The 18,790-nt window shown below is 40.5% G+C and overlaps 1 protein-coding gene across 6 annotated transcripts in view; it reads right to left on the bottom strand.

Annotated features, from left to right (window-relative positions):
- Nucleotides 1-18,790, bottom strand: part of LOC127452092 (myocardin-related transcription factor B-like) — a 59,539-nt gene that overhangs the window by 21,226 nt on the left and 19,523 nt on the right. For 2 of the 6 annotated variants that reach the window (XM_051717272.1, XM_051717273.1), the window contains exon 4: nucleotides 2,734-2,883. The exons of 1 other annotated variant lie outside the window; for it this stretch is intronic. In XM_051717272.1, coding sequence (XP_051573232.1) covers nucleotides 2,734-2,883 — 150 coding nt within the window. Of the gene's footprint in view, nucleotides 1-2,733; nucleotides 2,884-3,729; nucleotides 3,885-5,606; nucleotides 5,962-18,790 lie in introns of those variants that run through there. 3 more of the 6 variants (XM_051717277.1, XM_051717274.1, XM_051717276.1) reach the window with 3 other exon arrangements.

Genomic DNA, 18,790 nt, shown 5'->3' with positions numbered 1-18,790 from the left:
GAATCACTTTTGCTGATTTAATATCACTTTATCTGTGCAGTACAAGACTTAACCATAACACAGAGCAATTTTTTATCCATCAAATACAATCAATAAATCAGCACAATGCAGAAAAGACACACAGAAATTAAAGGGTGAGACTATAAAACATTCAGAGTGCAAAACATACACACCCACTCACACACACATGAACTGGTGAGACTATAACACAGAACTTTTTTTTTTTAATTTGTCAAATAAATCCAATAAATCAGCCACAATGCTAAACAAACACACACACTCCGAAATGAGGGGGTGAGAAAATAACACCCACAAGGCATAACATGCACAAACATACACAGAAATAAATTGGTGAGACTAAAACAGCCAGGAGGCATAACCCACAACATAACCCACACATACACACCCACCCAAACACACAAACAGAAATAAAGCTGTGCGGACTGTCACCCAAGAGACATTAAAACTGTCACGGTGTGCATAAAATGCAAAAAACCCATCTACAAGGTACATGCCATCCTAACTGCACACTGCCACAGATGCATGAATGCATAAAGACATTGCATCATTCTTTACTGTTCACAGTAATAATAAAGGAAAACCAAAACTATAGAAATAAAAATCAATAATTCTGCCAAAAAACATGGTTACAGTTTTACTATAGTAACACCATGTTTTTTTAAACAACAAAAAACATGCCTGTACGAAAATGGATCATGGTTACGATGGTTTTAAAAAGCATGTTACATCTTCCACAAATTAACCACGTTGCTACTATTGTCAAACTATTGTAACCATGTTTTTTGGGGGGGGGGGGTTCCTACAAAGATAATGGTTAAAATATGGTTCCTATAGTACAACCCTGGTAAATGTTGTGGTTAGTGTGGTTTTACTAAAAAAAAAAAAGTTCAACCATAGTATAATAATAATAATAATAATAATAATAATAATAATAATAATAATAAGTCAAATAGATTTGCATTCCCTTGCAATTAATTTAACCATTTCAGCAATTAAATTCCCTCCCTGTCCCCCTAGGGACTCAAGAAATCATTGGGAGCCACCACAGCTGAACTCGTTACCCCCCAATATTCAGATCAGTATTCAACATTTTAAACTATTACCACCATCCTAAATATGTAGATACAGCCTTCAAAAATTCCAATAGTTACTTATTGATAGCCTAAAGGCCAAACTTACACATACGTACTTTGGTTGTCTGCATTGTTGATCGCTCCGTGCACGGTATGCATGATGCAAATTTTGTCATCAGCACAGACTACACAGCCTGACCACACTCGGCCCAGATTTTCTCGACCCGCGGATGCAGTCCTTGTCTGTGTGTATCGTTGACATATGCACCAACCATTGAATATACTAAAAGAGTATCACAAAGCAGTTGTAGTTCGCATGCATCAAACGCATTCGTATTTGTGCACGGTCAGAAAAGTATATTTTAAAGGCAACGTGGTGTGCCAGGTGCGATCCGATCCAGAACGCAGAAAAACAAAGTATACCCGGGCCTTAAGCCTTAACCTAGAGTACAATATTATTTCAACCACATCACCGTAAGTCCAGACTTTATATAATTTGAAAAAATTACCTTTCAACATAATTTGTACTAACTCTGTTACATTCTAAATGTTTTGGGGTTGAATGTAACAGGGTTGAAGATCAACTCAAGATTTATTCGTTGGAATGTAATAAAAGTATCAGATTGAACAAAAGATCGATAGTACTGACCTCAAACGCAATCATATAACAGACTGCTATTTATAAAGAGCGATCAACAACAAAAGAACTTCCAAAGTACATAAGTGGGAAAATAATAAACAGTGCAGTGGTCCTATCAACTTATCATGATGATGTCATCTTAAGCCTTGGCAGAACCATCTGCTTTCCATGTGCTGCCCATAAAAAGTGAGATGCTTCGAGTTTGGCTTTGGATGAGGAAGCACTGATCCATTAAAATCAAAGAACATCAAGAAGACAGTGAATGCCTGAGTGGAAGGCTGAAATGTATTATGCACAGCCTACTACCTTTTGGTCAGTGCTGAATGCTATTTTACCATCCTAATAAACTGCAGATGGGGCTCGGTTTATACATTTATAAACAAGCAAGCATGGACATGTTTGTTCAACAGAATAACACAGCTCCTCTGCAAAAATATTTGAAAAGGAGGGTGACAGTTGATGGTGACAAACGGGACAGTGCAGTGTGGAACATACCCACCCTCCCAACCCTTCTGCCCATCATCAGCACTGGGAGAAGAGAGTGATTCTGATTGGCTGCCAAATGAGGCCTAGCACAGTTCTGCCAAGCTCCCAGGAGAGCGACCATTCTGTCTGACTCACCCTTGCTAAAATAAACCAAACCGTTGTGAGAACAAGGCCTGGGAAACAGAAGATTTTAAAAATGGCATGGGGGGGAGCTGTGTGGAACACATCCATTCTCCATCACAGATAGCAGCTGGGTAAAAACCCAGTATAGAGACTAAAGGGGGAGTGACTGTACGTTCAATGCCCCCTAAAACCCAAAAGCTCAGAACACTCTGTCCCAGCCCATATTTTCGATTATGCATCTGCACAAGGTTGTTCTGTAGTGGGTTTCATTATTAAAGCAGTTATCCATTACAAATCAAGATCTGTACCACCAGCAAGTGGCTTTTTCTAAACAAAGTGGTGACTGAAACTTTATGGAAGAGGGGCATTTCATTGGCAGAAAAATAATACCATAATTTATCTTCTTATCAGGACCGGAGGTACAAGACATGCCTGCAGTCATCCCAATGTTTGTTGAGCTGATGTCAACCCTGATGTTCTTTGGTGAACCCTGGCTGACCCTGTAAGATTCAAGCTGGCTCCAGAGCTCACCCTCAATCTCTGCAATAAACAAAAGGCAGCTTAGATCGCTCTGGGTTTTACTTCCCTAAAACCCTCTCTCAATTTTCAATCTTAAATCCCCAGACTTTTTGGTAACACACTTTACAATAAGGTTCTAAACATATACGTTAATGCATTAAGCATCATGAACTAAAAATAAACATATGTACATATACATACATACATACATATATACGTGTATGTATGTATATATATATATATATATATATATATATATATATATATATATATATATATATATATATATATTTTTTTTTTTTTTTTTTTTTTAAAACAGCATTTCTTAATCTTTGTGATTCTAAAAGCATTTGATTAAATGCACTAGCGTTCATTGTTAGAGCATAATGCATTAAAGGTGTAAATTCTATCATTCACTTATACTCATGTTGTTCCATTTACTTTTATTGTATTGAAAAAAAGATGCAATGAAAGTGAATAGTGACAGAGGCTGTCATTCTGCCTTACATCTCCTTTTGTGTTCCACGAAGGAAAGAAAGTCATGTAGGTTTGGAACAACATGAGAATACAGTATTTTACTTTTTGGGTGAACTGTCCCTTTAACTTATGTTAACATGTACAACTTTTAAATGTTAAAAATTTCAGCAACACTCTACAACACTTCACAAACTTTCTATTAGTTAACAGTAGTAAATGCATAAGGTATCATGGACGAAGCAACGATATATCTTTATAGCATATATTAATCTTGGTTAATGTTAATTTATGAAAGTAAACCTGTTCATTATTGGTTTAGTTCACAAAGCATTAACTGGTGTTAAAGTGATAGTTCACCCAAAAATGAAAATTCTCTCATCATTTACTCACCTTCATGCCATCCCAGATGTGTATGACTTTCTTTCTTCTGCTCAACACTAAGATTTGTATAATATTTCAGCTCTGTAGGTCAATACAATGCAAGTGATATGTTGCAGCTCCAGACTCCAGTGGTTAAATCAATGTCTTCAGAAGTGACAAGATAACTGTGGGTGAGGAAAAGATCAATATTTTAGTCGTTTTTACTATATTCTCCTCCCTGCCCAGAAGGTGGCGATATGCACAAAGAATGTGAATTGCCAAAAACAAAAGAAGAATGTGAAAGTGAAAGTGGAGATTTATAGTAAAAAAAGGAGTTAAATATTGATCTGTTTCTCACCCACGCCTATCATATTGCTTCTGAAGACATATACTGTATTAAACCACTGGAGTGAAATTTTTGGCACCCATTTACTTGAATAGAATGGACCTACAGAACTGAAATATTCTTCTAGAAACCTCTGTGTTCAGCAGAAGAAAGAAAGTCATACACATATGGGATGGCATGAGGGTGAGTAAATTATGAGAGAATTTTCATTTTTGGGTGAACTATCCCTTTAACATATACAACTTTTCATTTAAATTATTAGTAAATTGTATTAGTAAATGTTAAAATTTGTCAGTACATGTTAACTAAATGTAAAAAAATAAAAATAAATAACCAATATTAATAAGTGCTGTAAATGTATTGTTCATTCTTAGTACATGTTAACTAATGTTGTTAATGTTAACAAATACAAACCTTTTTGTAAATTGTTAACAAAATAGTAAATATTGTTTAAATTAATGTTAATGTTCACATTTTTATTGTAAGATGTAACCAACTTATTTATGTTAAGCCCAACATAACCAGACACTAGCAACATAAATTCAATGAATGGGCTTTGTTATGGCTACCGAGTCTCTTAACTCTGACTGAGCTCCGACACTGACCTGCGCTCTGTTGACATTACCATTAGGAAATATATTTTACCAGCTCCACCGATGGCTGTATATTCATAGACTCTTGCAAGAACCGTATATAATGTGAAGCGATTGAAGACTAATGTATGTTGGCTCAGGTCTGAGATTTGATAAATGAAAATACCCTTTGGTTTACAGCAATCAGCGATGGGCACTATTCCAACAACTAATAACTCATCCACAAAACTCTCATAACTTAAGCCATACATCAATAGTACTGAAGGTTGCACTGATATCTTTTGTTTGCTTGAGTCTTACTGCTAAGTAAACCAGTAAGAGGTGTTACTCCCACAAGGAATTAAAAGCAGATAAACATCCTGAAGAGACACGATAAAGGTGCCAAATGATTAACTGAACGATGAGGTAATGTTTGGGTGTGCTTTTGAATGAAAACCTGAATGTTATTACAGAAAATGTGAAATTAGATCTCAAAAAGCCAAAAAAAAAAAAAAAAAAAAAGCTTTTTTTTTTTTTTTAACAACCATCATCTTTATTCTTATATATATATTATCCTTATAATCATTGCAATACACAAAATTTGGTACCCTGTTGTTAGCTTAAGGAGCCATTTCTACCTGATATGATCCTTAAAAATGATTTCCATTGGTGTAACCCAAAGAATTTAAGTTGATTCAGTCATATTTAATACTACTATGACTTGAATAAAACCAGTTTATACTTTACATTTTTCACAGTGTAATTCTTTTTTTATGGCATTATGGCATAATTCCATTGAGTTAATGTCTTTAGTTTAACACAAAATTTGTAACCACTCAACATGATCTTCTCAAGATGTGTTCAGTGATAATTACCAGCTACTATTCCATGTATTCCCTCACGTTTATTATCAACATCACCATCATAATGCAAACTCACATGCAATCCACACTGGAATTTAAAAAAGGTTTCTAATGAATTGGATTTACCCCTGCAGACATTCAAGGTCTCCACCTCAAGGCAGGCCATGGAGCTGAGAGATGGATGAGACAGTGGCCGTGTCTGGAGTCCCATGGATTGCTGTGGGAAATGAAGACTGAGGCAAAACAGCGAGATCTGGCAGGAAAATCCCCAGCCCGTTCCGACAAGTTCCTTCACAGGCTCTGTCTCTAGACTGCTTGTGTGAGTGTTTGTGGGCGTGTAGTTCTCAGTGGAGTGAGCGAATGTGTGCTTTCTCTGCAGCGGTTCAGCTCAGGCTCCGTCAGTGGGTGACAGGAGGGGCGGGACAAAAGCTTCTAGCGGTTAACCCTCAACAGCACTGATCATTGCGTAAATTCTATACTTCAAAAACAAACTGTATTCTAGACAATAAAAGGAGGAACTGAGAGCAAAAATATTCACTACATTAGTTTTAGCTGTGAGAAAATAAATTCTGTAGGTATTTTGTTCTTGAAAAACATGTCATCATGGAACAAAAATGACAAAAACAACAAAAACAAACAGCAGCCCCAGGCATATCGGTGTTTGTCTTTGTCACTCAATGTGGCTATAAACAGATCATATCTAGGGATTACAGATGAGATTTCATATTTCACTCTTTCCCACTGCTATCTCAGCTATCTTCCTTTCTAATAAAGCACTGTGTGTCTCAAGGGATTCTGCACAAAAAGACATTACATTTGAGCTTATCTACATTCAGTGCTCTCTTACACAGTCACTGGAGATTAATATTGCTTAGAAGTCAAGAAAATATTGGAACAAGTCCTATCTGAATCAGCTGAAGTGACCTAAACAATGGAGAAGAACCATCTGTAGTGTGTGTGGGGGTTTTGGGATGGGGGAATCCACCACTATATGCTTGTCACTATGTTTGGAAAATGAGAACCCATTTTTTCCATGTAAAACAAATAAATACTGAAACCAAATCAAATCAAATCAAATCAAATCACTTTTATTGTCACACAGCCATATACACAAGTGCAATGGTGTGTGAAATTCTTGGGTGCAGTTCCGATCAACATAGCAGTCGTGACAGTGATGAGACATATACCAATTTACAATAACATCAAATTAACACAGCACAATTTAAACATCTGATATACACATAATTACACTCAACAATATACAAATAATAACATACACTGTACAGTATACAATACGCACTATATAGATACACATTATTCAATAAAAATAAAAAATAAAAATATATAAAAAAGTATATATAGTATATATAGAATGTACAGTATTGTACTGTATTGACATTCAGGCTGTCGGTTGATAGTCAGTTGTTAAGAGAGAAAATAATATAATAATAATATAATTTATGACAGTCCGGTGTGAGACATAAGAGTAAGGGTAATAAAGTGCAGTGCTGATGTATTTTGATCGTGGGAGATCAAGAGTTCAGAAGTCTGATTGCTTGGGGGAAGAAGCTATCATGGAGTCGGCTGGTGCGGGTCCTGATGCTGCGATACCGCCTGCCTGATGGTAGCAGTGAGAACAGCCCATGGCTCGGGTGGCTGGAGTCTCTGATGATCCTCCGAGCTTTTTTCACACACCGCCTTGTATATATTTCCTGGAGGGAGGGAAGCTCACCTCCGATGATGTGTCTGGCAGTTCGCACCACCCTTTGCAGTGCTGTGGTTGTGGGCGGTGCTATTGCCGTACCAGGCGGAGATGCATCCAGTCAGGATGCTCTCCACAGTTCAGGTGTAGAACCGTGTGAGGATGTGGCGGTTCATTCCAAACTTCCTCAGCCGTCTCAGGAAGAAGAGGCGCTGATGAGCCTTCTTCACAACGACTTCAGTGTGGATGGACCATGTGAGTTCCTCAGTGATGTGGACACCCAGGAACTTGAAGCTGCTGACTCTCTCCACTGGTGCTCCATTGATGGTGATGGGACTGTGTTCTCTGTCTTTTCTTCTGAAGTCCACCACAAGCTCCTTTGTCTTACTGACGTTGAGGGAGAGGTTGTGCTCCTGACACCAGTGTGTCAGAGTGTGCACCTCCTCTCTGTAGGCTGTTTCATCATTGTCAGTGATCAGACCTACCACCGTCGTGTCATCAGCAAACTTAATGATGGCATTGGAGCTATGTGTTGCCACACAGTCATGTGTGTACAAGGAATACAGTAGTGGGCTGAGAACACAGCCCTGCGGGGCTCCAGTGTTGAGGGTTAGTGATGAGGAGATGTTGCTGCCTATTCTAACCACCTGGCGTCTGCTTGACAGGAAGTCCAGGATCCAGCTGCACAGCGAGCTGTTTAAGCCCAGAGCTCGGAGTTTCTCATCTAGCTTGGAGAATGAAACCAAGTGGATTTCATTCTCAATGAGCATACTGCTGTCTGTGTAGACAGAACACTCTGTCAATCTTTCCCACATTGCTATTCAGCGGCATCGCAATGCCATAAAATAGAGCAAAACATAAAGTGCAACCAGTGTTGCCCGATTTCCAAATTAATGACTCATATCAGCTGGTTCTTTGAATCTAGAGAGCAAAATATACAGCACAACCAGTGTAGCCAGATTCCAGAACGAATGACTCATATGAGCCAGTTCCTTTGAAGCAACAACAAAAAAAAAAAAAAGCTACCTTCCGAATGAATGACTTATTAGCCGGTTCATTTTATTGAATCAAAAAACTTGATGAAATCGATAAATTCCCCATTTTCAACTCAAGAGACTTAAACACACATTTTTTCTCATTAAATAAAGTTTTACCCATTGAAGTAAGTTATAATTTTGAAACATATGCATAAAATCATGACCACTCACATGAGATGAAGACTTCAGTCATATCAGTAACTATATAAAAGCTGTTTTATTCTACATGGAGAGGGTCCGCACATGGGGGCTGCCATGTTAGAATCACATGACCAGCCGAATACTACTCGCTTAATCTCAGTAACTCTGCTGTTATTGGACACTCTCACTCATGAATTTCTACAATGGCACCGTTTACTGAAAACTACTGTTTTTGAATGACGCCCCTAGGTATCAGTGTAATTTCAAGATGAAAAAACAAAAAACAAAAAACCCATTGCTGAATGCACCTTTAAATCAGAGTGACTGACTACATGTTCATATGGATATGTGTAGTTTAATATACACATAAGTTGATATTTATATTTTATAAAATATAAAATCTTAAAAGGTGCCCTCATTTTCCTCATATTAAAGAAGTTTAACTCCTAAAGACATGAATTGTAATTTTGCAATATATGTAGGAAATCATGACTGCTCACATTAAAATGAAGACTCCAGTTATATCAGTAACCTTATAAAAGCTGTTTTATTCTACATGAAGATGGTCCTCATATTAGGGGTGTAACGATCAGGATTGATGCATCGATCCAATGACCAACGATCCAATGTTATCAATACAACGTGTAAATATCGATATAGACATTTTTTTTTTAAGATGTACCTTTATTTTAATACTCTCATGTCAGCCATATCCGTACGCATTTCCATCAGGTGATGAAGCAAACTTATTCATTTGACTTTATGAGAGCTATATATGCTTTTCATGTGGGACACGGATGTGCGCGGGGTCTTTGAAGCCAAATTGTGCTCTGCTATCCGTGTGGCGTGCGCACGTGTCAACCAGGCTTGCTGCAAAATGTGAGCTCCATTGACAGGATCCGTGCGAGCGTATCAACCGGGCACTCCTTAAAATGTGAGCTCTCATGACAAACGCAGATTGGCTCACATGTGCAATTAACTCTGGCTTCCATCGATATCGTTGCGCATGTGACCCATTTGAATTTTACATGAGAATTTGCCATTTTAAAGTACCATGGAGAAGTTCAACCATGTGAAACATCTTGACAACGCCGACATTCTGAACAGCACTAACGAGGGAAATAGAAACACCTGCTCAGCACCAGCATCAGTTATAAGACTTTACACATCTACACATCTGCACCCTTACTTACATTTATCCCAGTTAATTGTAACAGAATTTTTCATTACAACTGTGGAAGTTGTAGCCAAGAAAACCATGGATCGCACGGATAGTTGGAAACAAGTCATGGATAAGTAAGTATTTTGAATTGGACTAAACTGAAAAATTAGCTGTCATCAAACGAGTGATGATCACTTGTGTGCGACTTTATTTTTATATTATTTATCTGTATAATTGTTTTCAACATCTGAAGTAACTTATTTTGGTGTGGATGTCCCAGTGTGTATACAGAGAGCTGTAGGGCTTTACTGGTTGTTTAGATCAGTGTTACTATCAGAAATAATTAATAATTATTTCTTTATTAATTAATATTTAAATTAAATAATAGAATCTAACTCATTAAAACCTCATATGGGGCTCCAGTAAATGTAGTGCGCTATGTTCAGGAGCGGGTTTGGTTATTAGCAATAATTAATAGTTATCAAAGATAATTATTAATTATTAAAATCAATAGAACATTGATGAGAATCAATGTTAGCTTTTTTTAATCCTTTAAATCAACAATTATCAAAGATAATCATCAATTATTAACATCAATGAAACATTGATTAAAATGAACACTAGCTTATTGATTCTTCAAATTCAACGATCATCAAAGATAATTATCAATTATCAAAAATCAACAGAATGAGGATTAATATTGCCGGGGCACCACCCTGGAATAAGAGACTAATAACCAGATAGTAAAACAGTCTCAATATTAGATTGTTCTCTTAGGAAAATCGACATCCGAATATCGATTTTCGAAAAGAAACAATGAAGGCTTGAATCCGAGCACTGACATCCCCTGTAAGCATCTGACACAGGTGAATGCAAAACAAACCAAAACACTTCTCTTTGAAATATAACAAAGTTTATTTATGCAGTAATATCAATTAATAATCAATACAATGCAGTCAATAAACTTCCGACTTACAACTACAAACTAAACAGCGATATGATTAGATATGGTAACCAAAATAATCCTATAACACATGAGGAAGGTGTGTGTGTGTGTGTGTGTGTGTGTGTGTGAGAGAGAGAGAGAATGTGTCTGTGTGTGTAAGGAGGGAAGCGCAAAAAATGGCGGACGTGACTCTCATGGAGAGTACGTCATGCGAGATTTCCGGCCAGAGAATATGGCCGCGAATGTGGGCGGAGAGAAACCGGTCAATGGCGTCTGCTCGTTTACCGCGCGTCTCCGTTTGTACGATAACTTAGGGACAAAGCTGAGCTTTATCACGAAGTTATCTACTAGCCAAAAGTGTGTGCGAGAATGTTTGTGAGGGGTCGCGTACGCGTGCGTGCGTGCGTGGTTAGTACGAGAGAGAGAATAAAGTGATGGCACCAAAGCCGCTTTTGCGATCATGGGAGAGAAAGCAGCTGATAGTTTATCACTCAGAGACGTGGTGGACGGCTCGTAAATCGTCCCACGGTCTTTGATTCTTTAATGGATAAACTCGGTGTGCCAGTCTCACCCGCGATGGCAGAAATACACAACAGTCCAATGCGGTTGGACTACAACACAGCAGATCTCATCCGTGATAACAGTACATTACAGTAATACCTTGAGTTTTATTAGCAGCAATGAGCGGACTCGGCGGCCCGTAAACTATAAATAACCTTAATACACAAGAATAACACACTATAATATTCTATCTCTGCCCTGACGTAAACCTCTTACTTGAATCGCATGAGGATGCAGCTAGAATGTGTGTTCATCCGTCGTTTCACTCCGACTCGGTTCCTCGAGGCTCGGGTGATGACGGGAGGCCGTCTCCTCAATCTGTCGGCTGGCGGTATGGCTGCTGATTCTCGGCGGGCTGGCGGAGAAATCAGCGACATTGACTTGATTGAAGATGGAAGAGAAATCTTTTATCTCTTCACTTCTGCAGGCAAATGGATGAAGATGCGGACTGCTCAACGGTCTCCTTCGGATCCGTTAGAGTGTTCAGTTGGAACACAGAGTTATCTCAACTCATCCAGCGAGATGGAGATTGTATGGCCACAGTTTCAAGTCGGAAGTTACTTCCTTGTGCCACGAGGCTACACCTGCACCTTTCACCCAGCAGCTCCGTGATGCCTGCCAGAGGTGGTTGCTAACGGAGGACCGCGATGCCGGGGGAATCGTCAACCTGGTGGTGCTGGAAGAGTTCGTTGACCGACTACCCAAAAGGACCACGGAGTGGGTCCGGTGCCATCACCTGACGTCGCTAGAGGATGCAGTCCGCCTGGCTGAGGAACACTTGATGGCATATTCGGGAGACGGCCAAGCTTTCTCTCTCTCTCTCTCTCTCCTCCTGCTGTCTCTTCCCCTCCCCTACCTCGCCCTGTTCCCGTCCCTGCTCCCCAGAGACAGGGGTTTGTTTCCCCAAACCCTGCTCCACAGGGCCAGGGGGTTCCGGGCACCTCTACCCCACCTCCTGTGTCTCCTTCCCTTTCCCGCCAGATTGGAGAATCTGTAGCTGCAAGAGCAGGGGGAAAGTCTGGGCCGGTGTGCTGGCACTGCGGGGAGCCGGGCCACTTCCAGGACCAATGTTCAGTGATGGATGGGGGCATGTTGATCCGGGTCCCTGACGCGCCGCATGGCACCCCTGACCAAGCAGGGACATACTAGACACCTGTGAGCACTCAAGGGGGTACATACTGAGCCTTGGTGGATTTGGGTTGTAATCAAACCTCGATTCATCAATGCTTGGTTCAATGGGAGGCTTTGGGTACAGCATGTTGGGTCAAGGTGAGGTGTGTGCATGGGGACGTTCATAAATATCCCTTAGTGCCTGTGGCTTTTCAATTTCAGTGTCAAAAATGTAGAATAGAGGTGGCGGTTAGTCCTTGTCTCACCCACTGGCTGATTTTGGGTACGAATTGGCAGGCATTTCAGTTGTTTTGGGGGAAGATTATGTGCGGATGGGTTCTGCACCAAAGCGTATCAGAGTGTGGTGTGTGACTCTCTGGCTGGGGAGGTGGAGCCAGGCCATCTGTGTCAGTTCCATGTCAGGATGACGCAAGGGAGGGGGAAGACCCAGCTTCCCCAGCCCTTAGAGGATTCCCTGCTGGGGATTTCCCTCTGGAGCAGATGCGACACCCTTAGGCACGCCTTTGATCAAGTGAAAATGATTGATGGTCAATGTCTCCAGCCAGACATTACACTCGCATATCCGTACTTTTCTATTATAAATGATCGGTTGTATCGAGTGATGCAGGATTCTCAGACAAAAGAGGATTCAACCCAGGTTTTGATACCAAAGAGCCGTTGGGAAATGTTATTCCAGACGGCTCATCATAATCCGATGGCGGGGCACTTAGGCGAGAAAAAAACATTAAACCGTCTAATGGCATGTTTCTATTGGCCAGACATTCACAGGGATGTTCGCAGGTGGAGTGCAGCATGCCGTGAATGTCAGCTGGTGAATCTGCTGGCCACCCCAAGAGCACCTTTGCGCCTGCTTCCTTTGAAAAAATTGGTATGGACCTCGTCGGGCCATTAGAGCAGATGGCACGCTGACACTGCTTTGTGTTGGTTCTGGTGGACTACGCAATGCGATATCCAGAAGCAGTCCCTCTATGCAACATTTCAGCACGTAGTGTTGCGAAGGCACTCTTCAGAATAATCTCTCAAGTGGAGATTCCGAAAGAAATCCTCACTGATCAAGGCACTACTTTCATGTCACGTACACTACGTGAACTGTACGAATGATTGGGTATTAAATTGATTCGGACAAGTGTGTACCACCCGCAAATGGACAGATTGGTCAAATGGTTTAATCAAACCTCGAATACATTGTAAGTTTGTGCACGAAGATGCTCGGAATTGGGAAAAGTGGCTTGAACCCATTATTTGCAGTGTGAGAGGTCCCGCAAGCCTCCATGGGGTTCTCCCCGTTTGAATTATTGTACGGGTGTAAGCCTCGTGGTGTCTTAGATGGTGTCAAAAGCGAAATACATTCTTGACCTGAGAGCAAAACTCCACACATTGGGGCAGCTATCACAGGAGAAGTTGCTACAGGCTCAAGAATGTCAATCCCGGCTGTATAACAGAGGGGCTCAGCTACGGGAATTTACACAGGGAGATAAAGTCCTTATATTACTACCCACATCCAGCTCTAAATTACTCGCAAAGTGGCAAGGGCCCTTTGTCACATGGCGAGTTGGGGAAGGCAATTATGAGGTGACACGCAAGGATAGAAGCGGAGCACTTCAGATTTACCACCTCAACCTCCTAAAACTATGGAGAGAGGCGGTTCCCATGACTTTGGTGATGGTGGTCCCGGAGAGGGAGGAGCTTGGTCTGGAGGTGAATTTAAAAATCACCGATCAAGTCACCCCGGTTCCCTGTGGAGTCCACCTCTCACCGTCCCAAATCGCGGAGGTTGCCAGGTTGCAAGGAGAATTCTCCAATGTGTTCTCGCCTCTTCCCAGGCATACAAATCTCATACAACACCATATCGAAACAACCCCAAGGGTAGTGGTATGCAGTCGTCCCTACCGTTTACCCGAAAACAAAAAAAGGTAGTGCGGGAGGAATTGAGGGCTATGTTTTACATGGGGGTAATAGAAGAATCCCACAGTGATTGGGCCAGTCCAGTAGTCTTAGTCCCTAAGAGTGATGGGTTGGTCCGCTTTTGTGTGGTGAACATGGAAAAAGTGGAACATGGTGTCTAAATTATGTCCCCTGCAATGCCCTGCAATGACGAACTGCTCGATCGGTTGGGTGTGGCTTGTTTTTATTATTATTTTACACTGGATTTAACAAAGGGATATTGGCAGATTCCCTTGACTCCTATGTCCCGAGATAAAACTGCCTTTTCCACTCCATTTGGCTTACACCAATTCGTTACTCTTCCGTTCGGTTTGTTTTGGGCCCCGGCGATGTTTCAGCGACTCATGGACAAAGTCCTTCTCCCACATGCTGTGTATGCCACTTCCTATCTGGATGATATCATCTATAACAACGATTGGCAGAAGCACATCCAGCATCTGAGGGCTGTTCTGAGGTTGCTGAGGCGGGCGCGACTCACGGCAAATATGAAGAAGTGTGCAATTGGGCGGGTCACGGACAAGTGCGTCCCCAAATTGATAATACAGCAGCCATTGCGGCTTGTCCGAGGCCTAAGTCCAAAAAGGGGGTGAGACCGTTCCTGGGATTGGCTGGCTATTATAGGAGGTTTGTGCCTAATTATTCGGATGTCACCAGCCCACTGACTGATCTCACTAAAAAGGGAGCGCCACACCCGGTCCAGTGGATGGAGCAATGACAACAGGCTTTCTTACAAGTAAAAGCCGCACTCTGTGGCGGTCCACTGTTACATTCCCCTGACTTCTCTCTCCCTTTTGTTTTACAGACGGATGCATCGGACAAGGGGTTGGAGGCTGTGTTGCCCCAGGTAGTGGAGGGTGAGGAACGGCCCGTGCTGTACATTAGCCAAAAGCTCTAGGTAAGAGAGACAGCACGATAGAAAAGGAGTGTCTGGCCATCAAGTGTGCAGTCCTCACTCTTCCGTACTACCTGCTTGGGAAGGCCTTCACCCTCTGTTCGGACCATGGACTGCTCCAATGCCTCCACAGCATGAAGGATACTAATGTGCCGATCACTCGTTGGTATCTGGCACTTCAGCCCTTTAAATTCGAGGTGGTCCACAGGCTGTGGGCACAGATAGCTATGGCTGATTTCATGGGGGGGGTTGGTAGTCAGTGGCAGGATGGTTCTCCTGCCTGAGTCGGGCGGTGGGGATATGTGGAGGCGGAGGCATATACGTTACACTTTTGAAGTGTTTGTCGTTTGACATTCCTAACATGCTACAGAAAAAGACAACGCATAAACAGAGAGAGCATTGGCCAACTTTAGTCATACCAGTGCGACCTCTATCAAAATGTTTTTGCGCCAGCAGGAAAAATTGTTGCAAAATGTGACCATTTGGTGCAGTCTGGAGCCCTGTTCTAGTGTGTTCATTTTTAAGACAAATTTCGAACTAGACAGGTGTGCACATGGTCCTGACAAGCGAGAGAAAAGCAACAAGCAACAGCAAATAAAAAAGCCCAGGCCATGTGAATTTAAGTGACGGCCCTGGAATGGATTTATTCGGGAGTGTCTGTGAACTCTTCAGCCAAACTGATCAAACCAAAGATTGAGAACATGAACATCATTCATTTCCAATCAGTTGGCCATTCTGTGGTATACTGTACATATAATAGTTATGACTCAATGCCAGGATCTGCAGTTCTTATTAATGAAGAGGCACTGCAATTTTATTGGAAATTGTGTATTAGAAGGGGAATTTGTTGAAACAGTGATGATGTAAAATTTCAATACAGCTAGATGGGTGGGTTGAAAAGAGGAAGGACAGGTATCATCTGTGCCCTAGCTTGAGCAGGAACAGATCATGTTGATGTGGCCCCGCGTAACACAAACCCTCCCTGAGACCAAAATATCTCCAGGCTCAAGGGAGCAGGAATCAATTGGAATCAAACACTATTGGCAGCAAAACAATAGGTTTTAAACATATTTTTGGCTTGTCTTATAAATATACAAGAAATCAGTGTTCCCTTAAAGGTATTTATTGGTGCAAGTGTTCTGATAATTGACATTTACTAAACTCATAACTTGCATCTCAAAACTGATAAAAAGCAGAAAAGATTCCTTGATTGTATTAGGATTTATTGTGAGTTTGTTAGGTTTATCACTGATAGAACACAATGTTCTCATTATATAGCTACACCACTCTAATTAGAGGTCATGTAAAATGGCTGTTTCATTGAATTTCCAATTCAAATGTTCTCTTAGGTCTGTCCACCCTTAAATATTTGGTTACATCCTTGCCTTTTACCAGGAATGGGTTGTACCTGATTACTTGGATCTAACAGAAATAATTGATCATGAAAATACTCACTGCATAAGCAAATTTTCTTTTGGATCAAAATCCAAGGACAATACAAAAATTTTTCCACATAGTGCCTCATTTCTTATTTTGCTGTATACTGCTTCATCCTTCACAACCTAGTACACATCTTAAAGAGCACCTACTATGGTTTTTCAAATATTACCTTTCATGTAGTGTGTTTTATAGCTGTTTGTGAATGTAAAAAAGTCTGCAAAGTTTCAAAAATCAAAGTGCACGACAAATGGAGTTATTGACTCCCAAAAGAAAGAACCGATTCTGAACAACTGAAACGAGTCGTTACTAACTCCAGACTTACTTCCTGTACTAACCCAAGTAATTTGGTAACAAAAAGCCCACCTCTGGTCTTCATTGGCTGCTCACGAACAGCTTTGACCCGCACTCAAACGCTACACTACTTATTTCCCGAATAAGTAGATGTATGTCATTCCATTTGTGTATGTACATTTGATATAGTCTTGATATTGCCAAAATGAACTTTTCATTAAAAAAGACAATTCATAAGAAAAGGCCGTTTTACCTGGGAGCAATTTACCATTAGTAGTACTCTAGCTAACATGTATGGTATGTTTTTCATGCATTAACATTGACAAATTCTGGCCTTTATAATATATATAAATTGTCCATATATAAATGCGCTGACCAGTTCTCAAATGTTTTCTTAACATATTATTTTTTTTTCTAAAGAATAAAATGACAGGTTTTTATATTGTCTAATCATATTAGCCTGCTCATGAGGTTGCCTCGTCTAATTAAAAAAAATAAAAAACTTCAACATTGGTTAATCATAAAGAGAAATGTATCAATCTATCAACCTTTAAGTATCAAGCACCTCGCTATCGTTTTTTTGAATGTAAAGTGCATGAGCAGTTCCGCCGCTCCCTATACACGTATTACAGTCTGCGTAGGGCACTAACTCCCCCAAGGGGGGCACCAGAAACTCCACCGTCTGCCCTTCCTCGACTGTTATACGTTATTCAAGGACTCGACAGCAGTTACGGAACATAGACGATCACCTCACAGCTCGCACCACGCTGGTTTTGTTGGGGGTGTAGTGCGAGACGCACTAAACCCCCAACAAAAGTTTGATTTATTAATTTGTAGAGTTGGGGAATGTATACTTTCAAAAGGCCACATAGGTATGTATACCACTTAAAGATGGTTAAAATGGCGAGCTAGGTTTCAGTCACGTCGGCGTCTTAAAAATGTGAGACATGCTAAACAAAAATAATTTCTATATAATTTCTAAATATAGAAAAAGCTGAGGATGTCTGTCTGACACACATATAAATATTACAGATGTGCACCCTCTCAATAGTACTTGAAAGATTTATAGAAAGCAAACAAAATGAACAAAATGCCCATCCCCACCTGGTTCATATGTTTATATCAAAAACATCAATACAATGCGAAATATTTATATCGTTTTAACATACAGGAATTATAGGCTTCAATAACATATGATTTTTGTCATTGTCAAACAAACAAACAGGGTAATTCCAAGGTGATGTTAAATACTGAAGTATCTGAGTGAGTCAAAGTTTCATGTCTATTTAAATACAACAGGTCTGAGAAAACGGCTGATTAGCACAGAACGTAATGACAAGAGAGCCAAGTAGTGGGAGCAGAAATACAAACATGCCTGATGGGGTCTCTGTTTTCTTCCTTAAATTACCCGGAAGCATCGAGGACACAGTGAGATTCTCAGGGGCAGGAATGTGTGTAGGGAGTGGGACATAAACATTTGCTGTAGTTGGCTCAGTTTGTAGACGAACAGATGTTGCAGGGTAGCTGGACATGGTTCAGTGCTACACTGCTAGACTGCCCAATGGACCAGCCCTTTTGGGCCTTCCCATTAGGGCTCATACACCAGTAAACATTTCCAGACTGAAGCTTTGGCCACTATTGGGAGAGCCAGACAGAATGATAACATAACAGTGACAAGAGTCTCATGTTATATTGAGATTGATTTTAATGTTTTTATGTTTGGGGCCCCAGACCCCAATGATGTACATATAAAAGTAATAATAGTAATTGTGAAATTAACCTCAAATTTTCCCTTCAAATGTTGGTTTGACCTAATCAAAACCCAGCAGGCAGTTATTATTTTAGCTGTATTACTGTTCTACAGAGAAAATGTGAACATTCAGAAATTTGACTAGTATCTCACATAGTAATGTTTTTTCGGTTTGGGGTCAAACTGACCCCAGCAAAATACATTGAAAAAAAAAAAAAAAAAAAAATCAAAATAAACAACAGGAATGAGAGTTTGTCTACAGTATTTACACAAGTCAGAGAACTTCAGTATGCACATTGACTCATGTTTTATA

This window comes from Myxocyprinus asiaticus, chromosome 14, assembly GCF_019703515.2.
Source record: "Myxocyprinus asiaticus isolate MX2 ecotype Aquarium Trade chromosome 14, UBuf_Myxa_2, whole genome shotgun sequence".
In the NCBI taxonomy this organism is placed as follows: domain Eukaryota; kingdom Metazoa; phylum Chordata; class Actinopteri; order Cypriniformes; family Catostomidae; genus Myxocyprinus; species Myxocyprinus asiaticus.
The sequence above is the reverse complement of the archived record's forward strand: the minus strand, read 5'-3'. Positions and strand labels throughout refer to the sequence as shown.